Source organism: Meleagris gallopavo, chromosome 3 (genome assembly GCF_905368555.1).
Source record: "Meleagris gallopavo chromosome 3, MGAL_WU_HG_1.1, whole genome shotgun sequence".
NCBI classification, from domain to species: Eukaryota; Metazoa; Chordata; class Aves; order Galliformes; family Phasianidae; genus Meleagris; species Meleagris gallopavo.
The window spans coordinates 3,443,170-3,461,750 of NC_139406.1; the positions used below are offsets into that span (position 1 = coordinate 3,443,170).

Consider the following 18,581-nt stretch of genomic DNA (forward strand, 5'->3'; position numbering starts at 1 on the left):
AATAGAATAGAATAGAATAGAATAGAATAGAATAGAATAGAATAGTTCCACTGGAAGGAAGCTGCAAAGATCCAACTACTGGAGCCCAACTGCTGACCACTTCAGAGATAACCAAAAGTTAAAGCACATTCATGAGTGCACTGTCCAAATGTCTCTTGAACATGATACACATGGGAAATCAACCAGCCCTCTAGGAAGCCTATTCCAGTGTCTGATCATACTCATGGTACAGAAATGTTTCCCAGTGCCCAGCCTGATCCTCCCCTGGTGTAGCCATGTGCTATTCCCATCTTGCCATTGGTGACCAGGAGCAGAGCCTGGCATTTCCCTCTGCTTTCCCTCCTCAGGAATCTGTAGAAGCAATAGTTTCCCTTATTTGTACTGTTGTTACTATTGTTCATACATATGAAATAAAGATGGTGTAAGAGTCAATTAAAACAACTGTAGGTGCTACCTGCCCACCTGGAAGAAACAGAGACTTACCTAGATTGGCTTTGTGAAATCTCAAGCATTTCAGAAGTGAATGTGTGTGCAACGGGTGGAGCAATGAGGTCTCCATCCTTCTGTTGCTCCTGAGCAGGAGCACCATTCCTGCATGGTCATGCCATGCCTAAGAAATATGTTGTCACCTACTGGGCTCATTCTTGGGGAACGCAAGGCGGGGCCAGGAGCTGGGAGAGCAGCAGTACACCAGGATGAGGAGGATACTGTTCCTGGAGCTGTGCTTGTTTAGAAAACCTTGACATATAGGTCTATTTCTGATGTTTCAATGAGGAGAACAGATAGGTGATGTGACTACAAGAAGAGGTGCTGTATATGGTACTGAGTCTGCTACGTGTTCTTTTAGTGTGCTTTAGATGAGGAGATGAAAGGCTGGTATAATCAAAACAATAGGGTAAATTAATAATATATGAGCAAGAAGAAAGATCACATTAGAAAGTGTGCAAAATGAAAACAAATAGCCAGCTCAGGCTCAGTACAAGCACAAAATAACAGCAGAAAGTGGTATTGGATAGGAAAAACAAATATTGAAGCTTGCATGCAGGTAGTGGGGGCTGGGATTTAATGGATATGGACAGTGATGGGAGAATGTCACTTAAGTGACAGAGTTGGGCACACGATGGCAAGCACTCACTGAAGGCAACAAATGGAAGAGATAAGCCAAGACAAGACATGGAGTAGCCTAGAAGGCACAGATAAACTGGAATTGGACAAGGAGAGGAAAGAGGACTTGGGAGTCAACTGAGAAGAGAAGCAAAATAAATAATGCACTGCTCTCCCTGTCTTTTTTAGCTTTCACATCATGTAAACATACCTTTGTATGCTAATAATTTGATTGACAGGCTTACCTGCCAGGGAAAATTTCTACTAAAAAAACCCTGTTTTTAAGAACTTCTATCTGCACTTTTGCTTTTTAGTTAAAAATGGTTCACAGACGTTTTTATTCTGGTTAAATCTGATTTAGTAATTTATAGGAGAATTCTCGGGCTGAATTTTCAGCTGCATGAAAAGATCCACTTTCTTAACAGGACCACTATGTAATCACTCTCTGACCTGTCATCTACTGCAGCGTTCACTGTAGTAAAATTAGGCAGAGCTGAGAAAATCTTTAGGTACAGCTCCAAGTTTGTGTGTATGGATTTTCACATTCGTAAGACAGTCACCTCTTTTACAAGCGCTAGTGCCAAGAAGGAAACATGAGACTTCCCACCCTCTGCAGAGCATGTTACTATTTTGCACTGAGAAGACTGTAGGGGCCCACTCCACATATGCACAAAACCCAACGATGGAGGTATTTGCGTGCTTAGAGTTTTTCACATCTCAGGGCTAAGTGACACCGTTCCCTCACCTTCCCCTTCATGAGCACACACACACAGAGAAAAGCTTGGCCACTACCCAGTGCTTTTTGCTTTTATGACAGGTCCACTACACACCCCCACACAGAGCCGTGATGTCTTTCCAATCTCCTAAGAAGTGCTTAGGGCAAATAGAGAAAGAAAACTGTTGGTCTTTAAGTTGAAATGACTGCTCTTCCCTGTTCTTAAACAACTGTTAGACCTTAAGGGTTATGCTTTGTAGTCAGCAGTAATGCATTCACAGAACTGACTGAAGTGAGGTGCACTGTGTGCCTCTTCAGTGCTCCCTTCTGTACCTGATGCCCCTTCAGAAAGCAACACAGCAGTAAGTGCCACAGCCTGACCAGGAGTCCAGGTTTTGAGTCTGCCCTGAGAGCTGTTCCTGTGGGTCTGAGTTTTGGGTCTGCTCTGAGAGCCCTTCCTGACAGCAGGTCCTTGCTGGAGCATCGATGTGTACGGTAGTAAGAAGTCAGGAGATGTGGGTCATTTAGTGAAAAGTTAAAAGGTGTTTTGCAAAGCACATTTTGTGGTGTTTCCTAGGATACTCCTGCACCCCAAAGAAATGGAGGTGAGCAACAATTTCATAAACCAGTCTTGTTCAACATCTTCATCAATGACCTTGATGAGGGGATAGTGGCCACCCTCAGCAAGTTTGCTGATGATACGAAGTTGGGAGGATTGGCTGACAACTGAAGGCTGTGCTGCCATTCAGCGAGACCTGGACAGGCTGGAGAGCTGGGCAGTAAGAAACCGGATGAGGTTCAACAAAAGCAAGTGTAGGGTCTTACACCTAGGGAGGAATAATTGCATGCACCAATACAGGCTGGGGGATGAGCTGCTGGAGAGGAGCTCTGCAGAAGGGACCTGGGCGTCCTGGTGGACGACAGGTTGGCCATGAGCCAGCAGTGTGCCCTCCTGGCCAAAAAGGCCAATGGCATTCTGGAGTGCATTAAGAAGAGCGTGTCCAGCAGGTCGAGGGAGGTGATCCTCCCCCTCTACTCTGCCCTGGTAAGGCCTCATCTGGAGTACTGTGTCCAGTTCTGGGCTCCCCAGTACAAAAAAGACAGGGATCTCTTGGAAAGAGTCCAGCGGAGGGCCACAAAGATGGTGAAGGGCCTGGAGCATCTCCCCTATGAAGAAAGGCTAAGTGAACTGGGTCTGTTTAGCCTTGAGAAAAGACGACTGAGAGGGGACCTGATCCAGGTTTATAAATATCTGAGGTGTGGCGGCCATAGTAGTGAGGCCAGTCTCTTTTCAGTGGTACGTGGAGACAGGACGAGGGGAAACGGACATCAGCTGCAGCATAGGAAGTTTCGCACGAATGTGCGTAAGAACTTCTTCACGGTGAGGTGACGGAGCACTGGAACAGGCTGCCCAGGGAGGTTGTGGAGTCTCCTTCTCTGGAGATATTCAAGTCTCGCCTGGACGCCTACCTGTGCGACCTGGTGTAGGGAACCTGCTTTGGCAGGGGGTTGGTCTCGATGATCTCTAGAGGTCCCTTCCAACCCCTACAATTCTGTGATTCTGTGATTCTGTGAAACCAAGACTTCTTGCTGTGAGGTTAGCCACAGCATTCAACTTACATCTACTCAATTTTCGGTTTCCATTTCTCTCCTCTACCTGTGCAGAGATAGGGTCTAGTGACTGGTGTACCAGACATCCAAATGAGCACAATTCTACTTTCAAACAAAAAGCAGGCTGAACACCTTTTGCAGTGCCTCCCACAAGTCCCCACACAAGGTCCCCCAACACCCTGAGTATCAGAAAACATGGGTTTTTAGAGCTACGTGAATAATTAATGTCAAATTGTCTGTGACGTACGTGGCAGGAACTGCCTGGCTGCAATCCCAGCAGCATGTTATCTGCTCTCTGAGGCCAGTGCGTGCAGTGCTCACTGCAGGCTTTTGCTAAGCCCAAGCAGCAGAGGGGTCTTTTTGGGTAGCAGACCCCTGGATGGATGCTCAAAGTTTGGAGGAGAGCCCTCATGCGGTGTTTACACACAAGGCCACATGATACTGGATTTAGCAGAGGGCTGATTGCTTTCAGGACTCTTGCCCAGACACATCTGATATGAGTTAAATCAAAAGTGGAAGGCACTAAATAAAGCCAGGAACAGGATATAGCCTTTCACACCAAAAAGCTTTTCAAACTTTGCGTGTATGGAATCACTCCACTCAGTACTAAGAGACAGCTGTCTCTGAAAGGAACATCCAGCAAGCAGCTTAAGCCAATACAGAACATTGTTCAAGCCATAACAATCTACCCATTTTTGTTTGCTGGCTATTTACAGTCAGAGTTGTGTGACTGACAGAGATCATCAGCCAGAATAATTCCCTGCTGAAATTCATACTGGGAAATCATTTGCAGCATCACACAGACCTGAAAAACTGGCATTATTTCATATTATTTCAACTGTACTTAACTTGAGAAAATACTGAAAGGACCCACAAACACTGACATTTTACTGCTTCATTGCAAGGATACTCATCCTCTACTACATGAGGAGGTTGCACTGTATTTTGACTTCCCTTGTTGCAGACTTTTCTTTGGTGTTTTTTAAAATTTATTTTGTTATGCAGTTCAGTCTCTTGGACAAGTGCTGCTTGTTTTCACAGACAGCTCTAGAAAGCAGATCACTGCAGAATTCAGTTATGTGGAATCTGTATAAATGTCCTGTAAGGTCAATATTTTTTCTTACAGAGAACATTATCTCACAGATGATGGCATTGCATTCTGAATGGAAAAGCAGTAATAACCGGAGATGATTCTCCTGTTTTCTCACTCTTCCTTTTACTGCCACTATGAAGCTTTAAAAACTAGCCTGTTCTTTGTATAGTACCTGAATAGTAAAATATTCTCCTAATTTTACTGTTAGGTGGCAAACCTAAATATTCCTGCACTAGAAAGTAATTTTAACCACAACATCTGAATTAATGTGTTTCTTTCATTAATGTGTTTTAGAAGAATCTCAGTCTCCAGTTGCTAGCAACTGAGAATAAATCTTAGTTCTAGCCTCAGAAATTCAATACTGCAGCAGTAACTCTTACAGTATCTTCATAGGTCAGTTAAAGAGAGAAGAGAAAATGTCAGAATGAAACAGTTCACACACTTCACAGTTCAGTGTTTCTCTTCTCTTGCACAGTTAACTGCCTGAATCTCTAACTTCGCAGTTGTTTTCAAAGCTTTTTCATTGTTTTCATGCAGAGAAAAGGAAAAACAAGATGGAAAGATGCCATATGTTTGACAGAAGGAAACAAACAGTTGTTGCAGACTTCCATGATACAGCAAAGGGAAACAAAATCTACAAAATGAATTTTTATTAAATGAAAGAAAATCTGTTTTGTGGGTCAAATATGAAATAGAATATACAAAAACTTTACATCAGATCTCTTTTCAAGGAAATTAAATCCTATCTAGACTGAAGTAGCACTCGTTCTTTCCAAGAACAACACAAATGGATGAATATGCTTCTTATGGCAGTACAGGATCACACAGTATGCTGTGCTAAATTTCTGGTTACAGAGAAGAAAAGTTAAAAATCTAAACGGTGTCCCTAACGAATCCAACTACTCCACAAAGCAACTTAAAAACATGACTTTTGATCATCATCTCAGAAGCAAATGACAAGTGAGTCAATTGCAGAGTTCACAAAGCTTGCATATGATGTTCTCAGTTTCTATACAAATATAGACTGTTTTTTTTAATTTTAAAAATCCTTTTATATTTGATAGCATTTATTTGTGGAAAAGGATGATCAGTTCATCAGGTTCCTGCTGTACTACTCAAGCAATTCCATTTAGTTTACCTCATCCTGTTTTTTTAAGATTGTTACCAATAAACCACAGACTGCAATATGTTGAAAAGTTGCTGTATGCTGAAACACAAATCTTTGTATTACCGTCCTGTATCTGAAGGTTCTGCAGAGCTCATAACATGTCTTTGGCATAGCACACCAAGTCCCATTTAATACTTTTTTTTTGTTTAAAAAAGTATATTTTCCTTTAGTAAAACACCTTAAAAACATCTATTTCTGATTTTGTAAAATAATGTGTCACCTCTTGTGTTGCTTTGCAAAATATACACACACATTTTGGAAAAACATTGAGCACTGACATAAGGGACTCATCTGAAGTCTGATCTGCTTATGAGAAGTAAAATATAATTAGAAATTCCATCTTCTGCATGAATGTCACATGAAGTCATTCAGTTCAGCTTCAAGTGCTGCTGCCATTTCATCTGCTTCAGAACTGCTTCCTTCCTCATCTTCATTGCTAGAGTCTTTACTGGATTCACTGGCAGCGTCTTCATCCAGTTTGCGCTTATGGCCCCTGGGAGGACACAGAGACAAAGTTTGTGAATCAAGAATCAAGGTATACGACTGCTTAGTAACACAGACCACTATTCTTTGTCAAAGAGAAAAAAACTAGGCCTAAGGATTCGTATTTTTTCAGCTCTAGACAAAAAAGAAAAGCACTTACTTTCAGATGGACTAACTACTACCCACCATTGATTTTTAATTGTTGTTTCTTTTCAGCTGTTCAAGTGCTGTTAATTTCATTCCTCCCATTCCTCTGAACAAGGAATGAAAACAAAGTTTAAAGCAGTTTGGAAAAAAAAAAATTAATTTAACTTCTTCTCACGTAACAAAAGAAAATGCAAGTCTGCCATGAGAATGAGAAATTACCAGAATTCACTATATTTTACCATATGATTATGAAATATCTAAGTACCTCCTAGTTGTAAAAATTAAACCTTAATTGCTCAACCACTCCCACTGCATAGCTGCTCAACTTGTGTGCTTCATTCTTCCCTGCTACGTCTCTTTGAAGTAGCACTGCTGGTCTGAACAACACATTTCTTCATGCCTCCAGAGAATGAGCCACGTTAAACAGGAAGCTGATGTGCACCATACTCTGCCAGAAGAATCACATTCCTGGTTGTGAAAGATCTCCAAGGAAAATCTAACACTTCAACTGGGACAAAGCCATAAGCAGAAGAATTTGGATTTGTGGAACCCTAAAATCTCTTTTCTTTGCCAAAACAGAATTTTAGATCAGACATACACTTCTGGCAAAAATAAAGTTGAAATCTTGTACAGAATTCAAAATGAGCTGTAGAAATACCTCCAAAAATTACTCCTTGATCATTTGATCAAATTTCAGAGAAATATGCTCAAAGTGGGTCTCTCTAAAGTGTCCTTTTCAATGTTAGGTAAGATTTCATTAAGAGGAGAATGCATCCACTTGCAAGAATGAAAAATTAACGAAGTATCTTCAGCAAAAAAGAGTAATGATTTAGCAAGGGCCACTTTACTTCTAAGAGTACAAGTACCACATAGCAAGAAAGACCTCTGATAAATACTGACTTGAAATACATATACCCAAAATAAATAGATAAAAAGATTAAAGTCAAACTCATGAGCTTCTGAGCAAAATTGAAATACAAAGCAATTTCTATGCACCCGAAGAGATTCTTATTGTCATTCTTCCAGAGCCACTAATTCTCAGAAGACCAGGCATAAATCAAATTTTATTGCTACTTGTTGGCTGGCTCAGTGACATCTGACCTTCCTCATTTCAACTGACGAATCTGGGTGTGATGGCAGGAGTGGGTCTGAATCAAAACGGTAGGAGAACAGCACTGTGTTGCTCTGTTCCATTATGGTTTCCACCGGGCCCAAAAGATACATTGCTGCTGCTTTGCTGGTTGCTTCCTCACAATGATGTTAGATTTATTTTTCCTTCTGTACAGGGTGGTAGGAGTAAGTTTGCAGATGACACAAAACTTGAGGAGCAGCTGAGATACCAAGAGTCACGATACCACCCAGAGGGACTCAGGCTGAAGAACTGGGCTGACACGAACCTCCTGGAGTTACAAGAAAAGGTGCAGAATCCTACGCCTGGGGAGGAACAGCCCCAGGCATCAGGACGTGCTGCGGGAGGGGCAGCTGGAAAGCAGTTTGGCAGGAAAGCAGCTGGGGGGGTCTCGTGGCACTGGCACAGACCACCGCCCTCCTTAGAGACTTTCAGAAGCTGTCTGGACATGATTCTGGGTAGCTTGCTGTAGATGGTCCTGCTTGGAGCATGGACTTCTAGAGAGCCCTTCCGACTTCATTCAATCTGTAATTCTGTGATTTTGTGACGAATAATCCTGTGAGGTGAGGCTGAAGCCCTGGTTTTTAATCTGGTGTCTAAATTCTTAAGGAAAAATGGGTTGAGGTGAAAGGACTTCCTGCATATTTTGCTATCTAAACTAAAATGTGCCAAGGGAGTTATAGGGCACTGAGTGCAGCTTAATACACAGGGAAAAGCAGCTCTCAGGCATATTAGTTATTTCTATGCATCCTACATTAGTGCCCTACATTAGTGCACAGCTCAGATGAAGAAGCAGCCAGAGTAAAAATGCCAGTTGGAAGAAATCTTATTTCCATTAGATGTTATGCAAACGTACGGAGTCTGTGTTTTACTTCTTTACTTCATGATTTCAGCCTTGAGAGATACCACACAGTTCAGTTTTAGTCATTAATTACACTACTAGCTGGAGAAAAGCTAATTGCTGAATAAAGAAAGCTGAGTCTTACTCAGCAAAATCAGAAAATATTACTGTTGAACAAGTAGTGAATTAGAAATATATGCTTGGTGCTAACCGAGCAATAAGATAAATAAAAACACAGGAGGAATCTATACAACAACGTTCACAGTAGAAAACAATCATGTTTATAACACTTCAGCTATGGAAAAACTGATTGAACCAACTTAAAAGTAGAATTCACAGTCTGACAGCACATACTGCAAGATTACTGGTAGCCAACCCGATACCAAAAGACCAAAATCCAGTAACTCATTGCTAGTTCATTATTCCTAGAAGTGAGGAACTATTTATTTACTCAGTAACCAAGTCAGAAGCCAGCAGGAAATGCAGCAACAACCTTTTCACTTAAATTTACTCCAGAGCAAATACATTTCAGTGAGGACAATCAACAAAACGTAGCTACCTGAAATGCTCAGTGTCACTTGTTAATTCAAGAACGGAGTACCCATCTACAAAAGTCTTTCCAGAGAACGTTAAGGGAAAGTCCTGTTGTGTTTCCATCTCTCACCCAGCTGTATTAAGCAGTACCTTTTGAAATAGAAAAAGCCAAATGCCATCTGTTTTGTCAGTTCTTGTTCTTTTGAAACAGAACAGCTCTATTCTGTTCTAGACTTCTTTGCTTAATTGAAGAAAAACATTAAAAAAAACAAAAAATACACAGGTACATGTTAATCCTCTGCTATAAAAAAGGAACAATCTGAATGCTGCTTTTATTAAGATATAAAAACCTTTTGCTCTTTGTGTACTGTAAATTGCATCCTTGTGCACCCAAAAGTATTTATATGCATATTTTATATGCGTATTTTGAAAACACGTGCAAAGCTAACTCAGGTAGAAATGTGGAAGAAGGACATCAATAAAATAATGCTGCATTTTTTACTTGGGAATTCAAAAAGAGTGATAACAGATTAATCGTTGCTGTCTTAAGAGAAAAGCAATATTTTCCCATATTTGTTAACAGAATAAAAATTTCAAATGTGTATTCAAATTTTATGCCCACTCCTTGGTATTTCTAGTTTCTGAGACATACTGCATAACAATCCTGAATGGAAAAGTTATGCACATAAAGAATCCATATGTAGGGAGAATGATTCAGCAATATGTTACAGGCTTCCATCAGCCTCATTTGCATTTTTAAAAGTAATTTTGCTTGCCTGATATTAAACAGCAAACAAAATAACTGAGTGTCATTAACTTCATCGACAAACAAACTTTCCAAAAGACTTAAAGCTTTAAATATCTGACAGCTCTGTGACAGATTTGTACCATTCATATTTCCAATGCATTACATATTTATCTGTTGTAATAACCAGTCCTAGGAACTCCATCAGCTTATGTTATCCTACACTACAGCTCTCCTTCTCGCAGTCAAGTTCATCTCAAAGTCTTTTAAGTCATTATTCTAAAGCCTCCTCACTTTTTAAACCATATCAAAAGAAGCTTTTTTTTTTTCATCTGAGACTTTTTATCTTTTTCATATCTGGGATGGGGAAATCATTTAAAAAAAAGAACTGTATTTGTAGAAAAGTATTTAAACGAATTATCAACATATTGAAATAAAATTTGAATGTAATTTGTGATGATATTAAAACAAAAAGCAATTGCAGTTGTTACCTACAGAAAAAAATCTACAGAATGCTAATGAGAAATGTACTTGGTGATATTCTAAGTGTAGAGACAGGAGCAGAAGACAAAACTAAGTTGAAATAGAGCATGGTACATGTATGTGAAAAATAAACCAGGAAAAACTCTTCAAAATAAACATTTGTTCACTCGATCTATGAAAATGATCACTAAAATACGATTGCAAAATACAACTACGGGTCAAACAAAAATTCCACTTTTATCATTTAATTATCAAATTTAGTTCTCTGAAAGAGCCATAGGGAACAAAGCAGTAAAAGAAATCTAGTATCAGTTGCTTCTTCCACTCTATGTCCGTTGTTTGTAATTTGTAGCTGAAAAGGAATAATGCTGGATTTTTTTCTTTATTAATGAAAAGCAGATTTTATCAGGTCTGTTTTGCATCGCAGTGGCATCCTTTTAAGAAATACAATGCAGTATGAAAATAGAAACGTCTAACAAGCAAAACAAATGGAAGAGTAATGTAACCCTGTAATTTTCAATAAAACCAAAGAGAATCTTTTTTCTGTACCTTGTTTCAAACAACTGTAAAAGAAATCATATCATGTAATCATAGAATGACTTGGGTTGGAAGGGACCAACCACAAATCTGCAGCTAGTATTTAAATAAATCATCACTTACACTCAAACTCCAAATGCCCACATCCTTCACTCCTACTTTGCTAAGCAGTAAACTTCTAAATCATTGAGCATGCAACTACAGCCCAGGCAGTATTGCTACAAGACTAACTACGCTGCCCAGGCATGCTTCTGAGATCCAGTGTGAAAGGTCTGTCCTGGTTTCTGTACACACATGGTTCACAGTGTTCTGCAAACTCCTGTAACACCAAGAAGGGTGATGCCAAGTTCTGAAAAGAGATGGGAGTCTGACTGCCTTTCATAGGACTTCCACTTGGGGAAATTTATTTAGATAACAGGTGTCATGAACTAGAACTCATCTCAGCAAAACTGCTCTTTAACCAATTTTGAGGATGCCAGTCCAGTGCGTGCCTAACAAGATGAAAGGATGCGAGAGCTGAGAACATGTTAACTGAAAATCAATGCTGTGGGCATTAATATATTACATAGGGCAGGTTGATTACACTTCCATTCAGATGTTCCAAGTTTTGCTTGAAATAGATATTTCTTGACATGAGATACATCATCTTTTATGCATGGTTGGTACAGTAGTAAGCAATTGCCTACAGCAGACCTATAAAACATAAGGCTCAGGTATACACCTGGGGCAATTTATCTCGTGCACTTGTGCAAGAAAACTGAACTGTCCTGGCACAGCAGGCTGCCAAGCACATGGCTGAGCACAGCGAGCAGCGTTAGCTCCATTTTCACAGACTGGAGTGTATGTTTGTACCTCACCCAAATGCTATCACAACAGAGACAACACTTAGCATCACAGGAAAAATGTTTCATGAACTCATCCAGCATTCTCTGCAGAACTACAGGATGAACCAGAAATCTAACAGAGAGAAAAAAGCATAGAATTCGTTTATCGCATAATGCCAGGATGCAAAAAGGAATCATGGAGTTGGATCTCACCGAACACTACTCTGTCAGTGCTATTCACAGTTAGAAGAAGCCCACCAATTCCCACCAACAGCTGGATGACTTTGAACTTACCAACAGTAAACTGTGATCTAATTCATTGCTATTGTAGCAATTCCAAAATAAAAAAAAACTATTCTGAAAACTTCTAAAACTGTTTTAACAGCTACCATGTACAGGAAATATCTCTCTGTAGAAGAAATCTCTGCACAGAAGAAAAATGTGAAAAAGACGAAGAAAACACTGTCTTCAAATGTACATGTACATGAAGTGATTGTTTATTCCTGCAGGCAATCCCTAAGAGGAATGACAACATTTTCCTCTGTGTCTGACATGTTAAGTTCTACTTAAAAAATAGAGATGGACAAACAGGAAATACAATGGCAGCTTACCTGCTTGACTGAGCTAAATTTTTGTTGCTTGCAATTGCTAAATTTAAGTTTGCATTCCTTCTCTCACTTACTTAGCTGCTTTTTAAATTAGATATTCATAAATTACTTTAACATGTATGTTACTATGCATATGTTATGGGCTAAAGTAGTTTACAGAGAATGCTAAGATGATTTTGTCAAAGTTTTTAACTCTAATTTTTACTATCACTCTGTCATTATTTTAAAGAAATTACTAAGTTTAAATTGCAAATAGCTAAAAATAGCATTCTTTTAGGATGTTCATTCAATAAATGATGACTCAAGGACATCAACTAAAGATAACAAAGCACACTACCACTCTGTATGGATAACAGAGCTATCTCAATGGGTGCACAGAAAAGACTTAAAAGCTCCTTTAAAATGTTGCACTCGGTCCAAGGAAGGAATAGGGAATAGGGAGGAATGTATGCATGCTCTCACCATGTAAGTATTCTGTTTCATGAAATGAAGATCGACAATACATGTACATGTATTGTGCTGTCCAGAAACTCAGATCCACTGTACTGTTCATTTGCAGCCTGCCCATGATTCTAGTAAAGATGTCAGAAGTAGAAAATGCTTCGTGTTTACATAGGTCACTCTGAAAGTAATGCCTCCTATCTACTTCCATGGAAACTACAACAGATACAAAGAGCACAATAACACTATTTGCGAGAACAATTTCTCAGCTACAAGACACTAGTTTTCCACAGTCACCACCATTAGTTATGCATTTTCGCCAGCCATAAACACAAGCCTGCATGCCATGCTTGTAAAATTCTGCACCAGCAGAGGTGACCCACTGTCACTGTTGCCTCTGTTGAAATGCAACACCCACTGCCTCACTGTGCTCACATGCATTGTTTGGTCTCCATAAATGTTCAATAAGCACACATGAATACCACTGGATGCCATTTTTTCTGCATGGAGGAATTTAATGACATACCTTTGTTTCATCTGCATTTCCACGTCAGAGGCCATTTTGTCAGAATGCCACTCTGCTGCCATCTGTCACATGACAAAAGCATGTAATGGAACACTGATGGGAAGCTCCAACTCTACTGCCATCATGGGCCAACATAATAAGAAGCATTACTTTCAGAGCAGCCCTTGTATTATCAATCCAGAGCAAGAAATTTCTGCTGAGCTTCGCCTTAGGAGTGCAGTGGTACCAGCCACAGGAATATGATTAGCAAGTCACATGGATATACAGATACATGCAAGAGGAATATGTGGAAAGTTATTTCTCTGCACTCCAAGCCCTACTAATTCTACTGAGAGAGCCTAGTGCTTCAAAAATAAGTTAACAAAAGTTAGGACTGTAACAAATTGTCCTCTTTCTAGTGCTCCCCTAAAACGAGACAATAGCACTGGAACAGAGTAGAAAAAGGTCTGGCATGCTAACCAAACAGGGCTTGACTGGAGAGGAGACCGGATATTTGCCTCTATGTGACTATGGGAATAAAGTGGCTTTGCAGACCCTCTCTAAATGGTGAGCAGTACATAGCTGAACTGTCTGAAGCAGGGGTTCAGTACTTTGTGCTACTGCTCATCTCTTCTAGTCACTCTACCTGCCCAGCAGTGGCAGAGGAGCTTGGGCCATGCAATAAGGTTTTGCAAGCAGTTCTGGTTCCTTCAGCTCAGTTTTTCCTCTCTTGGTTAACACCTGGAGCCCTAAAAATCTTCTTATCAGACTTTCAGATGTTATCATTTCAAGGCAAAGACACAGATGCCTGATGTGAACTAAAGTATCAGTAGATACATGTGTCTTTCAATTTCTGTCGACCACGTATGCAGGCTCTACAGCTTGTGTGCCTAACACAAACACAAACATGTTTTTAGGAGCATTCAACTAGATCTGGTTTATCTGCTGGGCTATTTGAAACTGTATTAAATTCTCTTTCTATACAGGTATTTCCTAGGATAGCTGAAGGCAGACTCAAGCCACACCAGCAAGTCTGAGAAGTGGCAAAATAAGTTTTTGAAAGGGAGATGTGAAATTCTGACTCTGAAAACGAAGAGGAAATCCTTCTGTACAATGTGGCGGCAATATGCACAAGACACATGCCAAAAGATACTTTTGCCACTGGGTCATCTTCTGTGAAGGGTACTTAAAACATCCATACTGTGCTTTTCACATGCTGAGCTGATAAAAATGCACGGACAATTTCCCACAATCAGCTTGACAGAATGTACTTATCAAATACACTCACATTTTATACAAAATTTGATCTTTTCCAAATGGAAAAACCTACTAGGAGTTCAAATGATCAATGAAGTGCTCACACGTGCAGTGACCTAACCATTTTTATTTGTTCTTTATCCCCTGCATTAAGAAGCAGCACTGCCTTTCCTCCATCAACATTTTCAGCACAGGCTTCAAGCACCATTTTAATTGTTGATATACACGGCAAGATTTATATGCATTAGTTGTTGTGTGAAAAACACTTTTTTTTTTTTTTTTTTTTGCCTTAATAGGTAGCAGTTTAGAATGAAAGACTAAAAATCTTTGCTAATAGTTGTTAATGTACTTCTTGGTTTCCTTATTCTCAAGAGATATTTAAATACCCATATATTTTACCAAGGGAAAACTTCAACTGTTTAATAGCTTATGAACTGTAGTGAAGATTCACTAAAGGGAAAAATTGATTAAATTACTTCATGGCCATATACTAGGCAATCCATCAGAGACTTCATGTCAGCTTTCTCACTGGTGTGTAAACTGAAGCAGCACGTTACCAGCTTTCCTCACCCTGAACTTCTTTATCCCTCACCACTCCTTTCAAGTCACAGTTGCAAAAGAATACTAATATCTATATATGGCTGAAATGGGGGTGGTGGTAATAATAAGTGCTTAAATATTCACCCAGTACTGGGGAAGCTGTTTCACTGATGAATGGGAACAGGGTATTAGGGCTTGGTAGAGCTGACTGCTCCCGTGGAGAAGCAGAACAACTCCAACTCCAAAACAATTTGATACCTAGAGCTTTTTACTTGAATTAAATCCTGCCAAAGAAAAGAATTGGAACTGCTCCCTGCTTGTAGCACAAGTGCTCTGAATTACAAGATAGAGTGAAATGGTTTTCCTACTGTTCCCCTTATAAGAACTCAGAATGGGTTTTAAGGTCTGGCCAGAAAAAACACTTTGCTTCAGAAGAAAAGGTGACATTTCTTGAGCATAGCCCTTGTCCTCCTCCCCAGCATGCCTGATCAGCTGCCTTTAGCTGTTCACCAAGCAGCATGTTTAAATTGTTCCAGCAAAGCTGAGTTGGAGCTGCAAATAATACAAGGTGGCAGAACAGTACACATCCCTAAAGCACATCCTTAAGCAGCTAAGGCTGGGAATTCCTCACTCATTTCTTAGTTACTTGCAGCCCTAATTTCTGGAAATAATAATTTCCAGAATATTTTGTGCTTTTGGAATATTTTTGATCCACATAAGATATCAGAAGCACATCTCCCAGCTGGGCTACAGAGCCAGTTATCCCATGAGATTACTCTGAACAATCCAACAGACAAGAATCTTAAGAAGCAGCATTACGTATCAAGAACTCCCCCTGTCTGGGAGCTCAGACTGTGCCAACATCCAGCTCCTGTTTCCCTGGGTTGAGGCTATGCTGGGATCTCATCAGCACAGGCCTGACTCCTCTTTCTTTCACCACTTTTGTAGATATTGAAGATGTTGCCCTGGCTCTGTTGCCTCCCAGGTAACCAACACTTTCCTTTCTTTCAACTCTGATCTCAGCAATGCTCATTTTACAGTTGACTTAATAGTGATACACTATAAAGTAAACAAACATTTGCTCCTGATTTTGAGACAAACTCATCTTTACCCCGGAAGCATAAGAAAAACAGAGTTAGATAAAAAGTTCATTTAATTTTTTTTCCTCTCATTAGTCTAGAATGCATCTAAGCTCAATCTTGATGTCCTCTGAGTGAGCTGGGATCAATCCCCCACTGCAGAAGAGCTCTTCTCCAGACTGAAACACTGCTTTCAGTTCTTCTTCAGCTGGCCGCACAGTCAGAAAAGAATCCTCTGCTAAAAGGCACATCTTTTTACTCTGTCCTTTCTCTCTGATTTTGTGAATCTCTCATCACTTTTCAGGCCTCACTGTTTCTAAAAGGACAGTAACAAATACTTGATTTCTATAGTTGCCTTCTAAAAATTCCAGCTGTTGCAGACTAGTGTTCATTTGATATAAAATTATTTCTCCTCAGGTTCTAGATACTCCATTGTCCCAGGATGAAAGCTATTAGTTAATGGCCCTGTAGTGATGGAAGGGAGTGACTGCAGAAAGACTTCTACTTCAAATGCATTGAAGAATTAATGACAAATCAATTTAATTACTTCACACGTGACTCCTAAATTATACAGACATACACCAAATCAGTACAGATGGGAAGTCAGAAAAAGGAATGTTTAAGAATGAGATTCCTATATACACATTAGAACACATGACGAGACAAGTAAAACAAGGTAAGTACTCTTATGCTTGATGACCTACATTACAGTTCCAAGCTTCTGCTGCTGCAAACTAGAGAAAAAAGACTATGTTAGATTCTCAGTGCATTTTGCAAACACCAGCACACTTCTTATAGTATGTATAAGTGAAGCCTACTTAGTGTTAAAGTAGTCAAGAAAATAAAGATCTTTTGTGACAACACTTCCCTAATTTTTGTAATATATAGAAGACTTCTAATCATCTGTCCAGGCACAGAGAGTAAAAGAAGTCAGAGGCACATGGTCATTCTAATCAGTCTGTATTTCAAAACATTTTGGAAATTCCCACCTGACCTAGTCCAACACACAGACAAAGCAGTGATTTCAAATACCTGTATGAAAAGTACTGCTGTATGGTTTACAATATTCTTTAGCAATTCACAGTGATTTGAATTCTTTGCATTGAGGATAGAAATGTGAAGATACCACAGAATCACGTTAAAATACTTCATACAAGTTCAAATCACTACTCTTCAGCTTCTTACTGAATAGTTGAAAAATGTTTGGAGAACTGTAATAACTTACATTGTTCTTAATGCAAAATTAAGTAGATTTTGAATTTATGTCATCGTTAAGTGGCGAAAACCTTGCTTATTATATCACCAAATGCTAAAGAAACTTGGTAAAAATAACATCATAACCATATGGAGAGATAACTACTTCGGAAAAAAAAAAAAAATTCCCAGAAAAATAAGAAAAGCTTTAAGAAAAATCCTACTGCTATTTAAATTGGATAGGTTTGATTTGAAAAAAAGACAAAAAAAAACCAACTATTTTAATATTATGTTACTTATGTTATTTATGTTATAATGTTAATGAGAAACAACATAAATTCAATTGTTTAGGAATACTATGTACGAATAGTAGTTCAGATGTTCTCTCCAAGAAGAACTACCCTGGGAGAAGCCACCAAAACTGAGTGACATACAGCCAGTCTCCTTAAACTTCAGCTATGGTACCAGCCATGTAAGATTTCTGGGGGAAAAAAAAAGCACTAGTGATAATACTGAACTTTATAACATCATCACTGACCACAGAATAACAATTAACAGCACATTCCCATGTTAATTTCATTCTCCTGTTGCAATTATTACCAGGCCATAAGCACCCGTGAAGGCTTAGGAAGCATTAATGCTGCATGCTAAGCAGCACAGCCAGCTGTCTTAGGTCAGGTGCTGTGGATGCCGTGTGTAAATTACATCACATGTAACTTACACATGTAACTACAGCATTTTACAGTTTCTGGAATTACCCATCTTTACAAACACTGTGCTTTTATACAACCAAAGCTGTAGGGTAGTTCCACAGTATAATCGAACTACTTGTTCTATGCATTAATTCTGCACTAAGGTTTGCCTGGAGAACTTTTAGATCATATAGCTGGTTTTCTAAGGGCCTTAAGGAGAACGAACATCTCTATTTCAGTGGTGAAAAGAACCTCTACGGAAACTCAGCAGCCTGACACTTTTAGCAAACATGCATAAGCTGTGCATTTAGGAAGCAGAGAAGCAAGAGACCCATTTCAGTCTCTTGATCTAAATGTGAAGCAGCACCTTGGTTAATTTTAGCTCGAGTTAATAGTCTAAATGTAATAGTATAAATGTGTGGAAGTTTATACTCTTACTGTTCTGAAACTTTTTCTTATCCAGTTAATGATCTGATGCTTTCCAAAATGCATGTTCCTCTTTAATTAACTTTAATTAATAAAGATATTGTGCTGGGCTTTTGAAATAACTCATCAGTTAGCAGCTCAGAGTATTTCAGAATCTGTAAGCAGCATGTCCTTCTGTGATTTCCCAAGGCAGACTTTCTATCTCTTGAGCTAACTTATCAGCAAAGTGTGCTAGCAGTCTTAGAACAAAGACTTTTAGCTTAAACAGTTGAATAAGTACACGTTTGTTTCTCTACTGTCTGTGTCTCTAAACATGTAACTAGGGGTATCTACATTTCTCAATAATCTTTCAGTATTATCTTTAATCTGAGAATCAGTAATTTCTACATGGAACTACTTTATGAAGGAAACAAATCAGGATAAGA

General features: G+C 39.3%; 1 protein-coding gene across 2 annotated transcripts in view; it reads right to left on the reverse strand.

Annotated features, from left to right (window-relative positions):
• Positions 1-5,158: 5,158 nt before the first annotated feature.
• Positions 5,159-18,581, reverse strand: part of CTDP1 (CTD phosphatase subunit 1) — a 95,537-nt gene continuing 82,114 nt past the window's right edge. For both annotated transcript variants that reach the window (XM_085220081.1, XM_085220082.1), the window contains one exon: positions 5,159-6,184. In XM_085220081.1, the coding sequence (XP_085076207.1) occupies positions 6,046-6,184 (139 nt within the window). In that variant the 3' untranslated portion in view covers positions 5,159-6,045. The remainder of the gene's footprint in view (positions 6,185-18,581) is intronic.